This window comes from Chrysemys picta, chromosome 7, assembly GCF_011386835.1.
Source record: "Chrysemys picta bellii isolate R12L10 chromosome 7, ASM1138683v2, whole genome shotgun sequence".
Taxonomy (NCBI): domain Eukaryota; kingdom Metazoa; phylum Chordata; order Testudines; family Emydidae; genus Chrysemys; species Chrysemys picta.
In genome coordinates, this window is record NC_088797.1 from 87,747,145 (window position 1) to 87,760,771 (window position 13,627).

Below are 13,627 nucleotides of genomic sequence, written 5' to 3' on the forward strand. Positions count from 1 at the left end.
CAATGATTCACTTGAAGAGTGTGTGTGTGTGTGTGTGTGTGTGTGTAATTTTTTGTGAACTTCAGCTTCAGTGATATCTGCATCTTTTTTCAGGCTACTATTTGCACAGTCCATTGAGTAAGAACCTGATTTGTTAAGGCAGGTCACGTGGAGAAGGTCACATATTTTTCTAGTGTGTTTCTGAATGGCAAGACCTATCCCAGGTGATCATAAGGGTCATTTCACCAAAAGTCACTTTCACATAAACATTTTTCAATGAAGATATGAACATGATCTTTGGAGAAGCCCAGGGGCTCTCCCTCCAATATGTTTTTTCATGTATTGAGTATGGTATGTTCTGAGCCTATTCAGCAATGATCATCAGTCCATAGCACAAAATTAACAGAGGCTTGTCAGTGTAATTCATTATATCACTAAAAGAAAGGGAGAATTAACTGGGAAGCTAAAGCAAGCACTATCTTTCAAGGTCGGGGTTCAGAAATCAGAGTTAAGGCCCTAAGACAAAGTTTATATTGTGTCTGCTGCACAAGATTCTTTTTGGTTTTGATTTCCTTATTCAAATGTATCTTTGCAATACGATGCTTCCACTCTCATTCTTCCATGCATACGCCAGCTCATACAAATGCATGCAATAATTCATTTGTACAATAAAAACATAGACTAGCTAGTCTAAATCATAGTTGTTGAAATTGACCTACTGTATGTATCGGTTCAACTCCTGCTTGCTGCATCGGGACCAATGGTAACGGTGGAATGCAGCTTGCACCAGTGGTGCCATAATGCTCCCCATGCTGGTCTCATCTGCACACCGGTTCCCCTGGCCATCATGTTCCATACCTAACCTGTTAAAAAAGCCTGTGAGTTGTGTTCCAAAGGGACATGCCAGATAGACAGTTATCAGTAGCATTTTGAATAAGGACATTTCCTCTAAAAGCCTCTATTTAACTGGACGAGGAAGGAGGCATATTCACTGTGTCTCTTCCACTGGTTGGACCAATAGTTGTCCCTTTTCCAGCATTCCATGCAATTCCAGCACCAGTAAGAGTGCAGGTCTGCACAGAGACAGAGCAGGAATAAAATGCAAGGAACTGAACTTACCAGCTATGGCTATTAGAACTATGAACCGGCCTCTAGGATATGGCTCAGGCTCAACTCAGAGGCACAAGAAAAGTCTTTGTCCAAGACAGGAACTTATAGAAGAGGCTTCTAAATTTTTCACGGCTGAGATCCTGAGTAGTGATGTGCTAGAAATTCAAGGATTGCAGACACTACAGGTCCTAGCAGATAATGCTCCATTTTGATCCTAACAGCCCCTTCAGAGTTAAACAAGGAACATTTTTTGATGGAACATGTACTGTCTGCCTGCTACACACCAATTCTAAACGTGAGCACAGACACAGACCTTGTGGCAGAACTTTATTGGTCACATTTGGCCTGTAGGCTTCAGTCTGGGCATTTTTCCTTTAGAGGAACTTCAGAATGCTGACTTGAGAAAAACTCAACCGTCTGAAAACCAGAAAATGCAAAGTTAAGATTGCCCATGAAACTTAACACACTGATTGCAGCTGGAGTGTATGTAAACAATTCCCATTGGCTACTGCCAGGTCCAGGGGAACAGAGGGTAAGTGGCACAGATTTTTTTTTTTTAATTTTATCCTCCAATAGTGCTATATGGAATCCCGTGAGAGACACTGAATGGATATATAAAAGGAGGTGAAGAGGTTGTACATTTCTGGGGTTGGCAAAGTAAAGATGTGTGTGTTAATGGGGCACATTGGCGCATTGCTGAAAGACGGAAGAGTTACGGTTCCATAGGCAACCTTGACTCTGCATTTCCTGGTTTTCAGAAGTTTGAGTTTTGCTCAAGTCAGCATTCTGCAAGATGACATACCACCAAGCAACCGTAACTCTGCATTAATGTACGTTGATTGTTTTTTGCCACTGAATAAATATTCATACACCCATTAGCATTCCTGAGAAGAACAGAAGAACAGAAATGAGATGGAAGAGGTCTATTCATATCAAGATTGTTCATTACAATATTTTACAGAATGTTTGTCCAGTCTAGTTTGAAATTATTCAAGCAATAGGGCTTTCTATCACTTTGTCCAGAGCCTAGTGTTTCTCACTTTTGGAAATATTTCCTTCTGTAGACACCAAATATTGCTATTCTTGATTCCATCCCATTATTCCCTCTTACAGCCCCTTGAATCACTCTGTTCTCGACTGAGAGGCTGTTGTACCCACAGGAGAAGCAGTCAGACAACCTGGGAGCACTTGTACATACCAGAATGTGTCTGGTAATTAAAGGTCTTTGGAGGTTATGATTTACATCTATACATGAGTAGCAGGTGAGATTTTATGTTTCTGCCCACTTTACAGCACCTCCACCTACAGTTCATATTTAGAAACAAAACCCAACATCCAAAGACATCCAATTTCCAGACTCATTCTGGTACAAAGGTGACAGATTCTAAGACTAGGGGCAAAGCTTTTCTTGATCTGCTGCTCACAAACAGGGAAGAACTAGTAGGGGAAGCAAAAGTGGATGGGAACCTGGGAGGCAGTGACCATGAGATGGTCGAGTTCAGGATCCTGACACAAGGAAGAAAGGAGAGCAGCAGAATATGGACCCTGGACTTCAGAAAAGCAGACTTTGACTCCCTCAGGGAACAGATGGGCAGGATCCCCTGGGAGAATAACATGAAGGGCAAAGGGGTCCAGGAGAGCTGGCTGTATTTTAAAGAATCCTTATTGAGGTTGCAGGAACAAACCATCCCGATGTGTAGAAAGAATAGTAAATATGGCAGGCGACCAGCTTGGCTAAACAGTGAAATCCTTGCTGATCTTAAACGCAAAAAAGAGGCTTATAAGAAGTGGAAGATTGGACAAATGACCAGGGAGGAGTATAAAAATATTGCTCAGGCGTGCAGGAGTGAAATCAGGAAGGCCAAATCACACTTGGAGTTGCAGTTAGCAAGAGATGTTAAGAGTAACAAGAAGGGTTTCTTCAGGTATGTTAGCAACAAGAAGAAAATCAAGGAAAGTGTGGGCCCCTTACTGAATGAGGGAGGCAACCTAGTGACCGAGGATGTGGAAAAAGCTAATGTACTCAATGATTTTTTTGCCTCTGTCTTCACGCACAAGGTCAGCTCCCAGATTGCTGCACTGGGCAGTACAGCATGGGGAGAAGGTGACCAGCCCTCTGTGGAGAAAGAAGTGGTTCGGGACTATTTAGAAAAACTGGACGTGCACAAGTCCATGGGGCCGGATGCGCTGCATCCGAGGGTGCTAAAGGAGTTGGCGGGTGAGATTGCAGAGCCATTAGCCATTATTTTTGAAAACTCATGGCGATCGGGGGAGGTCCCAGATGACTGGAAAAAGGCTAATGTAGTGCCCATCTTTAAAAAAGGGAAGAAGGAGGATCCGGGGAACTACAGGCCAGTCAGCCTCACCTCAGTCCCTGGAAAAATTATAGAGCAGGTCCTCAAGGAATCAATTATGAAACATTTAGAGGAAAGGAAAGTGATCAGGAACAGTCAGCATGGATTCACGAAGGGGAAGTCGTGCCTGACTAACCTAATTGCCTTCTATGATGAGATAACTGGCTCTGTGGATGAGGGGAAAGCAGTGGATGTGTTATTTCTTGACTTTAGCAAAGCTTTTGATACTGTCTCCCACAGTATTCTTGTCACCAAATTAAAGAAGTATGGGCTGGATGAATGGACTGTAAGGTGGATAGAAAGCTGGCTAGATCGTCGGGCTCAACGGGTAGTGATCAATGGCTCCATGTCTAGTTGGCAGCCGGTTTCAAGTGGAGTGCCCCAAGGGTCGGTCCTGGGGCCGGTTTTGTTTAATATCTTTATTAATGATCTGGAGGATGGTGTGGACTGCACTCTCAGCAAGTTTGCAGATGACACTAAACTAGGAGGCGTGGTAGATACACTAGAGGGTAGGGATCGGATACAGAGGGACCTAGACAAGTTAGAGGATTGGGCAGAAAAAAACCTGATGAGGTTCAACAAGGACAAGTGCAGAGTCCTGCACTTAGGACGGAAGAATCCCATGCACTGCTACAGACTAGGGACCGAATGGCTAGGTAGCAGTTCTGCTGAAAAGGACCTAGGGGTCACAGTGGACGAGAAGCTGGATATGAGTCAACAGTGTGCTCTTGTTGCCAAGAAGGCTAACGGCATTTTGGGCTGTATAAGTAGGGGCATTGCCAGCAGATCGAGGAACGTGATCGTTCCCCTTTATTCGACATTGGTGAGGCCTCATCTGGAATACTCTGTCCAGTTTTGGGCCCCACACTACAAGAAGGATGTGGAAAAATTGGAAAGAGTCCAGCGGAGGGCAACAAAAATGATTAGGGGTCTGGAGCACATGACTTATGAGGAGAGGCTGAGAGAACTGGGATTGTTTAGTCTCCAGAAGAGAAGAATGAGGGGGGATTTGATAGCAGCCTTCAACTACCTGAAGGGGGGTTCCAACGAGGATGGAGCTCGGCTGTTCTCAGTGGTGGCAGATGACAGAACAAGGAGCAATGGTCTCAAGTTGCGGTGGGGGAGGTCCAGGTTGGATATCAGGAAAAACTATTTCACTAGGAGGGTGGTGAAACACTGGAATGCGTTACCTAGGGAGGTGGTGGAGTCTCCTTCCTTGGAGGTTTTTAAGGCCCGGCTTGACAAAGCCCTGGCTGGGATGATTTAGCTGGGAATTGGTCCTGCTTTGAGCAGGGGGTTGGACTAGATGACCTCTTGAGGTCCCTTCCAACTCTGATATTCTATGATTCTATGATTCTATGATTCTATGTGCAGATATGTAGACTGTAAACTCTAAGGCAGAGATTGCCTTTGAGTTGCTTGCTGCACTTACTATACTACAAAGAGATTTATTCACTCCTGTATTTGCCCATTTTAGCAGCAATGTTAGTAACTTGGAGGGCCATTATTTCATCACATCACAACTTTTCATACATCAGCAAGTCCACTGCACATGGCAATGCTGAGCCTGGGGGGACTAAACACCCTGCTGAGCCACCGTGCAATGATGAAAAAAAAAAAAGATAAAATGTCCAACTGTCTCCTCCAATGACTTACACATGGCCGGTCTCGTGGGCAACCACGAATGCTGAGGAGAATCCATCCTCATGGTTGAGAGTGCAACTGCGTAGAGGGTGGCACATACCAGTGACGGGAGCATAACCTGGAGCGAGACAGAAGACAAAGCAAGAGAAAGGAGCTGGGGCGGTTCATGAGAAGGGAAAAACCACAAGCTAGAGCCATTCCAAATGTATTTCATGCCCAGCTCCCTGCTGAGGGACACGGACTCCACAGCTGCCTGGGAATATAAATGAAGCCTATCATATGTTCCACCAGCTCATAGCTCACGGAGGGAAACGGGCTTGGAGGGTATTAGAATTACACACTGCTTGAACCTTGCCTTGCCACCTGCAATAACTGTGTTGCATTCATTCCTGACTCATTCTCACACTAAAGGAACAGCGAACATTGTCCGTATCTTAAACAAATGCACCAGCAACTGCTGTAATCCAACGGCCACCTGTTCAGATGGATTGAAAACATATTTGACAGCCTCCTCGCCCCTTTCTGCACCTATTCACATCTCTGACTGCATGTCTGACTTGCCAGCTCCTTCTTAGATTAATCTCATAGTAGTTTCCTTGTAATTTTCCTCAGAAGCTTGTTGTACTAGGTGGCAGAAGGGACTGCTCATGGGTTACAGAGTCTTCCACCCTTAGATTGCTGTTTCGACTCTAATCCAATCCACAGTTCCTGAAAACTGTAATCATTTGATGGCTGCTTGATAATCTATGTCAGTGGCTCTCAACCTTTGCAGACTACTGTACCCCTTTCAGGAGTCTGATTTGTCTTGTATACCCCCAAGTTTCACCTCACTTAAAAACTACTTGCTTACAAAATCAGACATAAAAATACAGACGTGTCACAGCACACTATTACTGAAAAATGGCGTACTTTCTCATTTTTACCATATAATTATAAAATAAATCAATTGGAATATAAATATTGTACTTACATTTTGGTGTATAGTATATAGAGCAGTATAAACAAGTCATTTAGTTTGTACTGACTTCACTAGCACATTTTATGTAGCCTATTGTAAAACTAGGCAAATATCTAGATGAGTTGATGTACCCCCTGGAAGACCTCTGCATACCCCCAGGGGTACGTGTAGCCCTAGTTGAGAACCACTGGCCTATGTGAAATGGACTGGCAGTCTCAGCCCAGTTTATAGTAGAGAGGTGGACACCAATTGACAATCTCATGAAACAAAAACTTAATCAGCCTGGAAGCCAATCTACCTTCACAGCTTTTCCAGGTCAAGGAGAGGGGTGGTGTGGAGCAGCCTGTAGGCTGCAGCTGTCAGCACAATGGCTATACAAGGGATAGTCTCTGTGGCAACTTTCATCAGCACTAAATTTAAAAAAAAAATCCCTCTGACCCTGGAATGCTCCCTGGCCTTTCAGGCTCTTTTGGGGCAATGAGCAAATGGAGAGAACTAATCAAGGATGAGTGGGAAGTTCTCCCCTGTCCCTCTCACAAGTTGATTTAATTTGCACTAGCTATTCAGCAGTGAGTGACAGTATCCGAAGCACTGCCACAGCAGGCAAAACTAAGAGGGCAACATGTCAGGTAGATGATAAGAGGGGAAAACAAACACTACCAAGAAAGAAACTTAAGCCAAGGAGTTTACCAAATACCTCAACTGGTCAGTACCCACTGGGACATGGACATGGTTTCCGGTGAGATCATCTTGGCTGCCAGTGCCAAGAACAGGCTAATATTACACTAACATACCCAAACATTCCTAATATTTTCCATTCCATAATGGTAATGCATCTTGACTAACCAGACTGCATGTGTAGAATGGCACCATTGTTCAATTTAACCCCATCTCCTCCTACAGGCAGCAGACCTCCTATAGGCGCTGTGCTCTAACGACTGTTTCAGCCTGACTGACTCCCTCCCCTGGCTGGTATCCCTATTTTGAAGATTGACACTATGCTGCCACTTTTCCAGGAAGCTTGTGACTGCAGTGACTTCTCTGTACTATGTATCTTCCAGGCCATTTGTTCCCCAGAAACCCAGTGGTGGTGGAATAACAAATATTAATTACTCCGGAACAAGGTGGAGGCAGAAGGATGTGAGTGGAAGTGAATCTAATTCATAAACTGAATGAATGAGTGGATCAGCACTTTGTACAGCTGGCCCAGGATGATAAAATAATAAGCAAAAGTGAACAGTTTCCTGAACACTTCTCCCAAATGAAGGTCCTGAAGACATCAGTAGTTGACTCCATGGCCACCATGATAGGACTGAATGTCTGCGTTAAAGGCAGTTGTTAAGAAAAATGGAGTTGATTTAAATCGTTGTGTAATTCTTTACACTTGTGCTCTGTGTCTGCCTGTTTACCTCATGCTACAAGGAGTTTCCAAGACCAGCAACTATGTTCCAGTATTCCCATAGTAATGGTCCGTTACAAGTAAGGCAGTTAACTGGGCAAACATGGAACTGGACAAGACATGACTTCTCGGCTCCTACAGAGACAATGGATTGGGGTTCCGGCCATGAGAGTCATTTTTGTAAATAGGGATTTCAAGGAGGTAAATAAGCAGGGCCCTTCCAGGGATCTTCTGGAAATGCAGGTTGAGAGAGTCACAGAAGCTACATATTTGGGGCGAGAGCCAACGGTGTAATACACCTGTAGGTGCTCCATGGTTGGTAGCCTAGCAGCCACCGTTGTTAAACAGGGATTTGGTACAGGGAAAAAAGAAGCCTCCCTGAAATAGTCTGAAAGTGGCAGCTCAAAGACTGAGCCACATGGAGCCCAGAAGAGACTAGGGAAGAGGAGAGGACGGAGGAACGACAAGAGACCATCTTATTGGGCTGTTCTGGGTCAGATACAGCCACTTATGACCACACTGCTGGGCACACTAGAATTACTGCAATACAATCCCCAGGCCATTAAAGAGAAATCAGATAGTGGAAGATGGGGAGCAGGACAGGAGCTACTGGGGCTTTGACTCGCATAAACAACACAAATACACTTCAGGAGGACAACAAGGGGGGCATATAGCTGGCGAATATGCAGCAGTCTCCCAAACAGCTGATTTCCAATCATTCCTTAAGAAGGAGAATTCAACAATGATACAAATAGGCACCAGTCTATCAAATGATTACTCCTGACTTTCAATCACTCTTATTTAAGAGCCCTCAGGGTGCAATTGCAGAAGAAACCCTATGGCCAATTCTGGTAGCTACCTCTGACTCTGGCTTAATAGTGTGCACCTTCTGAGATGCATGCGCACACAGAGTATGTGCCATGTTATGTATGTTTATTGAGAGACTGGATTGAGAACTATTTGGTGAATATGTTATTTGGCAATTTTGTCGGTTTTCAACAAATAATTTTTAATGATATTCAACCAGCTCAATAATCGCTGTAATACTACTCATCAATTAAATTGTTTGCTAAAAAACCCAGCAATTTTAAGTGAATAAATTGTTTGAATATTTGTTCTGACATTCAGCCAATTGTCCTTAGAAACAGAATGTATATTTTCTATAGAGCCTGCTTACTCTGGAATTTTCAAAGGATCATAAGTTTCTTAAAATACCAATTTTCTTTTTTTTTTCAAACCAACCCAAGTCAAGTTCTTAACAATGTAGCCTTCTCTTTGAACAAGTATGGTGAGAATTTTTTAACATGGGAAATGTATGTTCACCCTCTCCAAACTCAAATGGCTAAAGGAACTTTATTCAAACTCAAACTTTTACTCAAACTTTCAGACCAAAAAATATTATCTTCAGAAAAAGACCAATGCACAATTTTTGAGAGCTTAACGAAATCATCTGCTCTAGGTGAGGTGGTGGTCAAAATGGCAAGCAAGATGTGACAGGCTGAATCAAGAAAAAGACAGAGTAATGTTGAAAGTACAAGAATCCCATTGTATGGGCCACACCTTAAATACTGGGTTCAGTTCTGGCCAAACCTTTTAAATAAATATATAGAAATGGTCCCAAGAGGGACAACAAAAATGATTAGACCCATGGAAAGTTTTTCTATATGAGGAGAGATTGAATAGATTTTTTTTTAGAGTTCAATACTGAATGGAAGGTCCATTTATTGAAAGGAAGGTCCATTTACTCTCTCAAAACAGAAGACCACTAACGAAGGAGGCTACCCAATGAATTAAAAGGACAATCCATTTGAAAATGATAAAAAAAAAAAGACTCAAAAAATGCCTGTGAGCCTCACTGACAAAAGGTTTTATTGAGGCAAAAAGCACAGTAGGATGCAAAATATGATGAGATATTTATCTGGATAATAAAAATGTCCTAAGTTATATCAGCTAGCATTACAAAATATTCAGCAACGTAAATGATCCTGTTTCCAGACACATGCTAACCACTAACTGGATTTAGCAAGAAACTTCCTCCAACTGCCTGTTATCAAATTATTGCCCATTATTGAGGGTTTACTCCTTCCTGTGACACATCTGGTGCTGGTCACTGTCAGAGGAAGCTACCAGCTTAGATGAACTATTAGTCTAACCCAGTATTATAACTCCTATGTTCAGACAAAGACCAGGCATGGAAAATTTCAAACCAATAGATTAATGTTTTGGAAAATTATGGGCATAGGAAAACAGGATGCTATAATGGACACAGTTTGCAACCTTAACTATAATGGCTTCAGTGTGTACCTGCTACAGAGGGAGGGAGGGAGGGAATCTTATTTTGTTTCAGTTTAAACATTATTTTTTTCTTCAGTTTCAGTTGTTTTTGTAGATACAGACTAACACGGCTACCCCCTGATACTTCAGTTTCAATGTGCGCTTGAGTGTGTGTCTGAAAATGATCAACTTGATTCCCCTGATTCTGACACCTTGTGGGACAATTTCAAGAATAAGACACTAGCTACTGCCAAGGATGTCTTTGGAATAACAAAGGAAAAACACCTGACTGGTTCACAGGGTCTGAACATCTGCTGCTCCCACTCATAGAAAAGAAGAAGCAAGATCACTTAACTTTACTTCAACTACCAACTAGGTCCAGAACTCTTATGTTTAAAGAGGCTAAGACTGCGGTCCAGAAAGCCACCAGAGAATGTGCCCAGAAGTATTAACAAGACCTGTGCAAAAAGATTCAGACCTGCTTAGAAAGAGGGGACCTTTGTGTACCTATGATGGAATCAAAGAGGCACTTGGTTCAATTTGTAAAAAGACTGCAAACCTGAAAGCGAAAGATGATAACCATCCTGACAGACAGGCAAGAACAACTTGTCTGTTTATCAGGGTTGTGTCCTCAGTACCTTCCTTTACGGCTGTGAAAACTGGGTCACATACTCCGAAGAGGAGCAGAGACTGAACAGCTTCCACCTTTGCTGTCTCCGAAAAATCCTTGGAGTCACTTGGGACCAACGGATCACTAACAACAAGATCCTTGAGAGAACCGGCCTACAGTCTATGCAGACTACACTGAACACTCACAGCCTTCGCTGGCTGGGACACGAGGAACGTATGCCTCAAGATCATCTGCCAAAATCTGTGCTCTATGGCCAACTCAAGAACCACTCGCAATGCAGAGGAAGGTCAAAACTTTGATATAACGACAAGGTCAAGCAAGGCCTCAAGAAATTCAGCATTCCCACTGACAACTGGGAGAACCCGGCCTCCTGCTCAGTCTGGAGAAGCCAGGTCAAGGCTGGTGCAATCATCATGGAGAGCCATAAGAGACCCCAGCCTGAAGCCTGCAGGCGTGCCAGGAAGTAGAGTGTGCTCCAACCAGCGAATGGATCTGTAGCCACTGTGGGAAGATCTGCCGCTCACGCAATGGGCTCTTCTCCCACATTACTGTTAAGCACCATTGACTGACTGACTGAGCCATATTTCCTTTCGTCTGTCAAGATATTGGATGGCCACATAGTCCATATATTTAAGCTAATTCAGATACTTGTAATTTGTTTTATTGGGTTGGACTTCCCCATGCGATGGTTCTAGACTCTGAGGTCAATGGTTCAGTGCTGTTCCCTGCAATTTGAGCCATCCATGCTGCTGCATTCTCTAAGCTGTATTCTGGCACCCATCTGCTCACTCAAAAATACTATGTGAAGAACTGAATGATCTACGGATGTCTACTGCAATTAATCTTTGAATTCACTGGTCCTAGGAAATTAAGAGGAGCTATTCCAATGTGAAGTCTGTCAGTTAAGCACACAGATCCTATTGTTTGTTAGTTTGAACTATGTACTAGACTAAAGCACTCTGCTTTGGAACAGAGTTCTATGGGCTTGCGGGTTCTGCAGTCTTTTATGTGGATGAAGAGCAAGGGTGGACCTGTTATCAGCTAAAGACTGATTCTTGGAAGAGCTAACAGAGGCTAGCTCAAGATTCTTTTCCTGTCCCTCATCCTTCCCACACATACAAGAATGACTCAAGCCAAAAATGAATGTGTTTTTATGCAATGTTCCAGTTACTGGTGTGTTTCATTATCTTCATCAAAAATCTCAGACATTGTCACCACAGAGGGAATGAGTAGAAGGAAGTCTGGAAGTAGTCGTGTGAAGATGATGGTATTAAAAAAAATGGAACATGCTAAGACAGAGAGAGGAATTAATCCTCATATGGCCACAGAAGCCCGGCCACAGACATTCATTTTTCAAAATGAAAACGAAATGCCAGAAGGCACTTCATCAAATTCACTGATATCTGAGCTTCTGAGTTCCTATGCACAATATAATCTCAGCCTCTAAGGTCAGAGGGCCAACAGGAGCATCGGAATTGCAAGGGTAGAAGGCTTTTATGGGTTCATGGAATGTTCCCATTCTCAGTTCTATGGTGACCAAGCAACTGGCCCTTTTAAAATCAGATTTTAAAATATTTTGTGTGCAGAGGTCCTCCCACTGAGCACAATGAGCAAAGCTGAAGTTTTATGCTTTCTTTACGTTGTTGGGTTTTTGTTTTGTTTTTTTGCAGTACCTGGAACATTATTGATATGTAAGTGTCTAACGTCCAGCACAGTCATTGTTGGGTTTGTGATGATGGGGAGAGCCACATGATGAACTGACAGCCCAGTGTGAAGGTTTCGGCTCTCTCGAGACACATAGCAAGATTTATGTGCAGTGCTGGGGAGGAGCTGGTGGTTCTGGTACATGTAGGTACTGATGACATAGGGAAAGGTAGGAGAGAGGTCCTGGAAGGCAAATTTAGGCTGCTAGGTAAGAGATTAAAATCCAGGACCTCCATAGCAGCTTTCTCTGAAATGCTTCCAGTTCCATGCGCAGGCCAGTTAAACAGGCAGAATTGCAGGGTCTCAATGCATAGATGAAATGGCGGTGTACGAAAGGATAGGTTTCAGTTTATTAGGAACTGGAGAACCTTTTGGGAAAGACAGTCTTTACAGGAAGGATTGTCTCTACCTAAACTGAAATGGAACCAGATTGCTGGCATGTTAAAAATGTTGTACAGCAGTTTTTAAACTAGGGTTGGGGAAAGCTGACAGATGAGGAGGAGCACATGGTTTGGACAGGGACATCCCTTAGGGGAGGATCTATTAACAGGGATTCTCTATATTCTAGTAAAGAAGAGAGAATAGAAGTTGATAAAATAGGAGGTAGGAGCTGAAGAAAAACAGTCAAATGGAAAAAAAAAAGTACCATTCAATTACATCACATGAAGGCGGACAACTAAATATTGACAAATTTTATAACTGCTTGTATACAAATGCTAGGAGTCTAAGATGGGTGAACTTCAGTACCTGGTATTAAATGAGGATATTGATATAATAGGCATCACAGAAACTTGGTGGGACCATAATAATCAATGAGACACAGTAATATCAGGGTAAAAAATATACAGGAATGACAGAGTAAGTCATGCTGGTGGAGGAGTGACACTTTTTGTGAAAGAAAGCATAGAGTCAAATATAGTAAAAATCTTAAATGAATCAAACTGTCCTATAGAATCTCTATGGATTGAAATTCCATGCTTGAATAATAAGAGTATAGGAGTAGGAATATACTACAGTAACTCCTCGCTTAACGTTGTAGTTATGTTCCTGAAAAATGTGACTTTAAGCGAAACGATGTTAAACACATCCAATTTCCCCATAAGAATTAATGTAAATGGGGGGGGGGGTTAGGTTCCAGGGAAATTTTTTTCACCAGACAAAAAAACTATACATTATATAGATATACACACAGTATACGTTTTAAACAAACAATTTAATACTGTTCACAGCTATGATGATTGTGAAGCTTGGTTGAGGAGATGAAGTTAGAGGGTGGAAGAGCGAGGGATATTTCCCAGGGAATGCCTTGCTGCTAAATGATGAACTAACACTTGACTGAGCCCTCAAGGGTTAACATGTTGTTGTCATTGTAGCCTCTCACATAAGGCAGCACAAACACAAGGGAAGGGAGATAGCATAGCAGACAGAGACAGACACACACCTTGTGTGTGGGAGAGAGAGAGAGAGAGAGAGAGAGAGAGATGCACACTGCCTCTTTAAGTAAGCTGACCCACTCTTAAGTGCATTGTCTTTTTAAGTGGATCAGGAAGTTGAGACAGCAGCTGCTGCCCCAA

General features: G+C 42.9%; 1 protein-coding gene across 2 annotated transcripts in view; it reads right to left on the reverse strand.

Annotated features, from left to right (window-relative positions):
- Window positions 1–13,627, reverse strand: part of ADAMTS14 (ADAM metallopeptidase with thrombospondin type 1 motif 14) — a 108,569-nt gene that overhangs the window by 30,317 nt on the left and 64,625 nt on the right. For both annotated transcript variants that reach the window (XM_065551961.1, XM_005281863.4), the window contains exons 7-8: window positions 5,100–5,205; window positions 699–842 (exon numbers count right to left, since the gene is read on the reverse strand). In XM_065551961.1, the coding sequence (XP_065408033.1) occupies window positions 699–842; window positions 5,100–5,205 (250 nt within the window). The remainder of the gene's footprint in view (window positions 1–698; window positions 843–5,099; window positions 5,206–13,627) is intronic.